The 8,689-nt window shown below is 45.1% G+C and overlaps 1 protein-coding gene across 1 annotated transcript; it reads right to left on the bottom strand.

Moving 5' to 3' along the window:
* Positions 1-496: 496 nt before the first annotated feature.
* On the bottom strand, positions 497-2,974 carry LOC115111113 (uncharacterized). Its single transcript, XM_029636992.2, has one exon. The coding sequence runs from the start codon at positions 2,267-2,269 to the stop codon at positions 1,412-1,414; it is 858 nt and encodes a 285-aa protein (XP_029492852.2). The 5' UTR covers positions 2,270-2,974; the 3' UTR covers positions 497-1,411.
* Positions 2,975-8,689: the final 5,715 nt, after the last annotated feature.

Raw genomic sequence — 8,689 nt, 5'->3', positions numbered from 1 at the left:
GTTAATTAACTACTGAAAACACTTCCAAGATTTGAATTGAGTTCCACTAACAAATGTAATTGAATTACTTGTTGAATTACATGTAGTTCACTACTCCCAAACACTGCATACGATATCCTGTATGTGAACCCTAGCACTGTAGTAATGGTATGGAGTTGAGTCTGCTGCTATGGTTTCATATTCTGGTGGGACACTGACTGTGTTTAGTTATATCAAGCCTAGTTTTGATCCTTTTCTCTAGTGTGCCGCAATGTAGTGTTGTAATCTTAATGATAATCTGTCCCTGTATTTCAGCCCCCAGCATCTGTCAGGCTGCTTGGTTCTGGAGCTGCGTCTTATCAGTGGCCATGTCATTAAATCAGCTGTCTCTTAGACAAATTTCTCTCCCGTTACTCTTATCAACACATCAGCATGCTGTGATTTCCTTTTCAATCAGGACTTTGTACAGTACTATAGGCTGAGGGATAGAAATACACAAAAAAGGCTTTTCCTGCATATAGTTTATTTGAATGTTTGGATATTTGAAAACATGATACATTTGTCATATTATGGATAGTTTAGAAATGAATGCGCTTTATGTATATCGTCCCCCCCATTTGAAGGTGCCATAAGTATTTTGACAAATTTACTTATTGTGTTATAGTGTATAAAATGTAGACTATTGTAAGTGCCTTTGTTAAAACACTTATGACACCTTCAAATGGGGGGACTAGATGCATAAAGTGCATTCATTTCTAAATGGTAAAACGGATATGTATGAAAATACCCTCAAATTAAAAGGTGACATACTCTATTGTTGCATCATATGAAACATTTGATCTCAAATCCAAAATGCTGGCGTGTAGAGCCAAATGAAACATGCTAGCTTCCCTGTCCAAATATATACGTAGGGGAGTGTAGATATTCTGTGTATTCATTACAGTATTGTGGACCTACCTTGTGCATTTGAACAGATTTGCAGTTGTAGGATATAATTAGGAAAACAGAACGACAATGTTCAAAAGGTATTGTCAGTCTACTGAAAGCAGAAATCTGGGATCTTGGGTGATTGGTCACTCTGTGTTTTGTTGTGTTGATGATTTAAAATGTGATAAGTGTGCTGTCATGTCTAAGCTCTTACAGTGTGACATATAGTATGATGACATTAAGTATTTCTGGGCACAAAGGCGAACGATTGATTGTGCTGAGAAATGGGTTCAATAAATGTTGTATCTACAAAGACAAGCTTTCAGGTCCTATTTTGACTGACCTCTGGAGGATGGGGTGGGCAGGGTGCTCAGTTCTCCTCAGAAAGCACTGTTCTGTCTGAGTGAATGTTCTGATTGTTTCAGCACTGTGCTTGAGTGGAGGGCAGTGCAGAATGAACTCCTCTGATCCTTCCCACTCGACTGTTTGATACCAGTTCAGTCAGTCAGTTAGCCAGGGGGGTGGACAGAGCCAGAGTCCCCTCGTCCAGACCCAGACACACTCTCTTAGAGTCAGGGAAACTACTGTATGGGAACAGACCAAGAGGTCTCTTGCTGGCTGTCTGTAGGGCATCCACACCGTCTCTGTCCTCCCAGAGAGCACTGAGGGTCTCAGGGGGCTGGTAGCCGGGCTCCTGCGGGTCCAGGGGGTCTTTGGACAAAAGGATGCTGATGGAGGGGACGGTCCTGTGAACAGTCATCTCCGATGCCCCCCCTTCTTTGCTCTCCCACACCTCCCTCACACCCTTGTAGCGCAGCTTGGTCAGCTGGTGCAGAGACCCCACTTTTCTCTTCATGATCTCAGCGCATGTGATGGTCTTGGTGACGGCACGACCTGACCCAGAGAAAACAACCTGCCTCAGGCCACCGCCTCCACTAACCCCAACACCACTGACATCCCCCTGCATGCGAGCCATGGCAAAACCCATGAGGTTACGGATCTTACTGCCCTCCTTGACACGCATCTCCAGCACTCCTGAGGCCAATCCTGGGAAGGGGCACGGGCTGGCCTCCTCTGTGCGACACACCTTCTTGAACCCATCCCGGCCCGGTTTGAGTGCGGCGGGAGGTGGAGTTAGATGTGTAGGCACCGGAGTGGGCTGTGTGTTGGAAACACTGTTGACAGTGCAGGAGGGCTGCCCACTGTAAGGCTGAACCTGATATATTGGGTACCTAGCTGGGATCACACCGGTTTCCATTGGGACCTGTGTATTCTCTCCAGGTCCGGTGTATGGTCTGACAGACTCCCTGACCTGATACTGTCTTTGAATGCTGGCCACTCCAACTCCACAGCCGGAATACATCTCTTCGTTCCTGTATCTTCTCCAATCATAAAAGTCCAGTCAGCGACTCGTACTCATATGGGATCCAGCACAGCATTGTTTTCTTATTCTCGTTCTAGGTTTCTTTTTTCTGTAGACGCCTGCAAAAGTTTCAAGGCTTTAGAAAGGAATATTATCCGGCTTGCAGAAAGTGCTTTCAATGGAGTCTTTTCATGCTGCTTTACAGACAGCTGAAAAAATAAGATAAACGCTGGGTGGTGAATTAAGAATACAAATGGGGCAATTCAAGACGTAAAAAAGAACCTTGAAAATGCAGCTGAAGTGTCCTTTCTCTTGTTTTCTCTCGATGAGCTTTTATCCTTGTAACCTGGATACTTCGATGCTTCAGTCTAACTTTTCAAGAGAACTGCTACTTTATACAACACACTCAATACACCTCTCACTTGGGGTTCAGATCCCACATTGATCAGTTGGATTCACATCATTCATATCATCAACTCTCATCTCACTTTCTGGGACGGTCCAGTTGATTAGCGTCTCTTCTCCTTTCGTGGACCTCTTGGCCAAGGTGCTCTGTGGGAGCTGTCCCCCTCAGGGCTGTGCCAGGGGTGGCTGTAGGCTGGAACCCTGGGCGTCCTGCCTGGAACTCTGTGTCTCTGTCTCCAGTTATGCTCTAGAAAGTGTGCCCTCTGTTTCCCCACAAAGAGACGTAAGGGACAGGAGCTGCTTCACAAATGCTCGCAGGAGGAGTGTCTACTCTGTGTGGTTGAGGGGGAGCATGAGGAAAAGGGGGGACAGCCCTCTTAAAGGCACAGGCATTTCATATCTCAGATGAACACTTTCCCTCCACAATAGAAACCTGCCATGGAGGGGAGGGGGAGGTTATATCCCTTTTAAGAGCCGGAGCGAGCGCAGATCCCGGGCAACTTTGTCAATCTCTTTAGAGGACGTTTCAGTGCATGTGTTCAATGTACATGACTCAGTGAAGCTTTAAAAATGTATTTTCGGCTGTGAAACAATGAATTACATTAGCAAGGTTATAATTGAAAACATAATTCAAAGAGCCAGTTAAAGTCAGCGGCATTATATTGCACTGTACTTAGCCTTTATCCTATTAGATGTTTTTGTCCATTACCATTTACATAATGTGGTGTTAATGGCTTCATTGTTCAAGCAATCATGAGTCCACTGAGGTGCATGCCTCTCATGGATGAGTTGTTATGTTGTTACCAGGTTGGAAACAACCTCATGATGATCAAGGACGTGTGGATCACAGAAGCATAGAGCCATTACTTCTATCACCAAAGTATTGTTGTGATGGGGCAATGGTAGGTCTGCACATTAGTGTGCTGGAGGCACCTCCAGGTGAGATGGTGTCGTAGTGGTGACAGGTGGGCTAATAAGCAGACTAATGGACCCTCCATCACCAGAGGAGGGCGCTGTCACACTCTCCTGTCCCGGCCCTGACAGCTGCAGCGTCTCTGAGCCCAGCCTCCTGGAAGACAGGTGGATTTGTTTTGGCCTGTGACGGACAGATGGGAAAATTGGTAAAGACAGCCCACTGAGGCTGAACCTATGAGGCTAGGAGAGAGGCACAGAACTCCTAACTGTTCTCCAATCACTCCTCTGAGGGCACACACCGGGAATAAGAACCACGCTATATCTGGGACTAGTCCATGAAGGTAATTCGCATTGGCGTGGGTATTATTTTGGATCCCCAAAGGAAAATCAAAGAAAATAAGGAGGTTTGTTGTTTTCACACATGATGGTATTATTTAAATCAGTATTAAATGTTGTGTTCTAGTCCAAGTTTCTAGGATTGAGAAGCTCCATTTCTTCACCAATGAAAAATCCAGATCACCAACTGAACACATTTGCCAATTGTCTTTTGTGTGTGCACAATTCTGTTTCTTTTCTCACCAACCACTTTATTATAGCCAATGTGTGCGTAGCTCAAATGCATGGGACTGGAGAGCTATTCATCATCTGAACCCATTCTACCCACTGCTGGAGACATAGCAGCAAACGTCTCTGTTTTCTTTCTACTTGGATATAAAGAAGGAGGAGGGAGTTGGGGGACCAAACCAAAGTGATCATTCTGCTGTTTGGGAGAAATTACCCTCATCAGTCATAAGGAGATGCACAGCTGCCTAAGGAGATCTGGTGATGTTACTGCATAATAAACAGAGAGAGAGAAGAGGGCTGATTTAAGTGCCCAGAGGTTAAACTACATGATAAAAAGCTGCCAGTAATCACTCCCACTTCACAACCTGTTTTTAGCACCACATTTGAACCTCAATTTAACCTGAAAAAGCTCTCTGCTTAGGGGGAAAATATAGATTTACGAATCCGGACGTTTTTAAGAACTCAATGTCTTCAACAGAGTTTCTCTGAAAAGGCCATTTCATTTGATTGTGCGTTTGAAAAATTATTATCTATTCTCTATTTTTGAAATCACTACATGAAAACATCGCACATTTCCATCAGACTGTATTTGTACCTTTTTCGAGAGAGAGAAGCTTTTTAAAATGGTGGTGGTGTTTAATGACAGAGAGAGCAGTAGCAGCTCACACTTGGTCACTCACCTTCTCACACCTCCTCTACGGCTGCCCTCTGCTCCCACACCTCTCCAAACACTTACTCCTACATTTTATCTGTTCTCCTGACACCTCTGCTCTGACTGCAGGCAGGCAGGCACTCTATCTCTCCCAAATACTGTTCTCTGACCATGTAGTTTACTCTACCTACAGGTTCTCTCAGCCTTCTCTGCTGCGTGTATACCAGCATTTATTCACGCACAAAAATAATTTATTCTTAAAGACTGTGACAAATAGCAGTTGTTCTGTCTAGCTCCTCTCTGCTTACCTTGGATGGCATAGCTGCTGGTGTTATGAATTGTAACACAGACTGTTGTTTTGTTTCTGTACTGCAGAGTAGTCGGAGAGGGGCTTGTGTTGCTGGCAGAATTGCACACAGCCTCACAGTCCTCCCCTGTGCCAGCATCCCGCTCGCTTTACGTTAACCGCAAGAGTTTCACGGTCATCAACCAATGCTGGCCTGGAGGCTGTCATTTCCCTCAGTGTGGAGCTCGCCCGCGGCTCTGCTGCCGTTCAGCCCCACAAACTCCCAGCCGGCCTCGGTGGGGTACAGAGTTGCTCTCTACACACACACACACACACACACACACACACACACACACACACACACACACACACACACACACACACACACACACACACACACACACACACACACACACACACACACACGTGCATGCTCAGCATAAGGCAGGTCGTTTCAGCAATTACAGGAACATGGCAGAACACAATGAAGCAGGGTCTCGCCATCAGGAGGGAAATGGAGAGAGACCAGGAAAAATGCTGATGCCATTAATGAGAGAGTCTATATGGGGGTGGAGGGGTACATGACCCTCTCAGTATTGTCATCACTTCTGGATGAGATTGATTGGTCTATGTGTTAGTGTGTGTCAAAAGGCAATAATACCAAGGTGTCACTCATGACTCCATGATGTGGCTAAATTGCATATTTAATCTCCCTCTTTCTCCCACTTCCCCGCCATCTCTCCTCTTCCTCTCTCTCTCTCTACATGCACAATGACTCCTCTTTTCCAGCCATTGCTTTCTCCTCGGCACTGCAATGCAGATGTGAGCCTCACATAATGGCAGGAAACTTTCATCGAGAGAGAGAGAGAGAGAGAGGTAATTGACAGAGGGAAGGTAGTGCCACCAAGAGGGTGTAGGCAAGGATTAAGAAAGTTTCAGTACATAGAACAAAGGAAGGAGAGAAAGTGAACAAACACCATAGCACAGAAAAACAGATGGGAAAACTCTTGATTTATAAGTCCCCCCCCCCCAAGAAATATATAAATTAGATATATATTAGTGCTCACTGCAAAGTTTTGTGGAGGATGAATAATGGTCTGGGGCTGTTTTTCATGGTTTGGGCTGGGCCCCTTAGTTCCATTGAAAGGGAATCCTAGCACTACAGCATACAATGACATTCTAGAAGATTCTGTGCTTCCAACTCTGTGGCAACAGTTTGGGGAAGGTCCTTTCCTGTTTCAGCATGACAACCCTCCCCCTTGCACAAAGCAAGGTCCATAATGAAATGGTTTGTCGAGATTGGTGTGGAAGAACTTGACTGGCCTGCTCAAACACCTTTGGGATGAATTGGAACACCGACTGCGAACTAGGTCTAATCGCCCAACATCTGTGACCGACCTCACTAATGCTCTTGTGGTTGAATGGAAGCAAGTCCACGCAACAATATTCCAACATCCAGTGGAAAGCCTTCCCAGAAGAGTGAGGCTATTATAGCAGCAAAAGGGGAGACCAACTCAATATTAATGTCCATGATTTTTGAATGAGATGTTTGATGAGCAGGCGTCCACATACCTTTGGCCATGTAGTGTATCATCTCTGTGGAACTATGAGGAAACCTTATTTTTTCCCCACAAATGCATTCTCTGAAGCCATTGTCGGCTACTCCCTAACAAGCATGCCATCCCAGAAAACATTTTCTAATCCATGACACTTTGAATGTGACATTTTAAAGAGATGAGTGAAGAGTTGAGAGCTGTTTTTCTCTGCTCTGAGGTATATTTGTGCACTGTGTTTGATTAACTCCACGGACTCTAACTGTAATTGGCAGAGTCTACCTGTTAATGACAAACACACACAGGCACAAACACATGCTGTTCTCTCCAGCCCCAGGCTACAATTAATGGATTGTATTGGAAATGTTTTTGATCAATTAAATTAAGGGAAATTAACATGCCATGTGAAACATATGCTAATAGCTAATAATGGCTCCTAGCGACTACGAGTTAATACCAGGAGTTCCATTTAGAGACGTACCGGTGTTCCAAAATTTAAAAAACAACGCAAATAAAAAAAACAGATGAAGAGCAGTAGTGTCATGGAGAACAGCAGGTCTTAAGAACACTGAACACTAAGCATCATCAGAGATGCTGATTAGAGCCCTACAGATAATCTCCCATTAAAATGACTTGTTAGTTGTTATCCTTTGATGGCTGGTCTACAGCAGCAGCAGAGGACAAGGTAGTGGCCCAGGTTGTGGGTGTCATTAGTCTCCCCAGAGGGCTGCCTCAGTCATAAACACTCTCCTGCCACTGTTTCCAGATGGCCACGGCCCGATAGTGCCCGAGTCCGGTGCTTTGCCACTTCCTACCGAGCACATTCGCACCAGGTCACTGCTTCCTCCGACACGCTACACACTGCAGAGGAGAGGAGGGTGGCTAATCCTACCCAGCATGCCACACTCTGGAAACAAAATGCAAATGTGTGTCTATGGATGAAACACTGTGTGTGGGTGTGTGTGTGTGTGTGTGCGTGTGGACTGTGTTCCAAGTGTGTATCCTAAAATCGATTTGCCTCAGTAGGTTCTTTGGTGAGTATGTCCGTGTGACCTCTTCCAAATATTCTGGGACATGTTTCACAACCCCTAGAAAGACTACAGAGTGTAACTGCTGTAAGCTTCAAAAGACCCGTCGTGTGCAGACACATTTACAGGTCCAGACCAGATTTGTCCCGTTTTTAATTGCATCGGAGAGCAATCATTCTCTGCCCCACAAATCCTCTGTAAAGCCGTAGCACGTTACAATGGAACCATAATTGCAGGAGTTTAATTGCCTGCCAATGTTCTGCTGCTCTCAGTGCCTGCTAGCATTGGAGAGCTCAATAATTAGAAACAGGGAAAAATTAGGTGCCCATTTTGTGTTGGCAATTATCATAATGTAAAATAAGTGCCATTAGTATTGTTAGCCCTGCGGTATGGTGTCCTGTGACACTTGTCCTGTACCCCTCTCAGCTGCTGGATTTAAGAGTTGATTTCCCTGTAGCCTTTGCACCCCTGCCATCACTGATTTAGTGTTTGGGCTCTCAGAGGAGGCAGCTCATTGGGTGGAGACTAGCAAACTGCCTCAACTAAAAACATCACTAGCCTGAAGTACTATGCAGGTGATTACAGCTATAGTCCCTTGTTTCCATATAGGTAAACAATTAAGTGTTCACCAATTTGAGTTTAACCAAATGTATGAGTTTTACAGACACTGATTGTACAAAACATCAAGAACACCTTCCTAATATTGAGTTGGACCCACCTTTTTGCCCTCAGAACCGCCCTCAATTCATCGGGGCATGGACAATACAAGGTGTCAAAAGCGTTCCACAGGGTACATGTTGATTATTCTTGATACACACTGGAAACTGTTGAGCGTGACAAACCCAGCAGCATTGCATCTGGTACCTACTACCACACCGCGTTAAAAGGCACTTAAATAGTTTGTCATGCCCATTCCCCCCCCGAATGGCACACATACACAATCCATGTCTCAATTGTCTCAAAGCTGAAAAATCCTTCTCTAACCTGTCTCCTCCAATTCATCTACACTGATTGAAA

This window comes from Oncorhynchus nerka, linkage group LG27 (assembly GCF_034236695.1).
Source record: "Oncorhynchus nerka isolate Pitt River linkage group LG27, Oner_Uvic_2.0, whole genome shotgun sequence".
Taxonomy (NCBI): Eukaryota; Metazoa; Chordata; class Actinopteri; order Salmoniformes; family Salmonidae; genus Oncorhynchus; species Oncorhynchus nerka.
The sequence above is the reverse complement of the archived record's forward strand: the minus strand, read 5'-3'. Positions and strand labels throughout refer to the sequence as shown.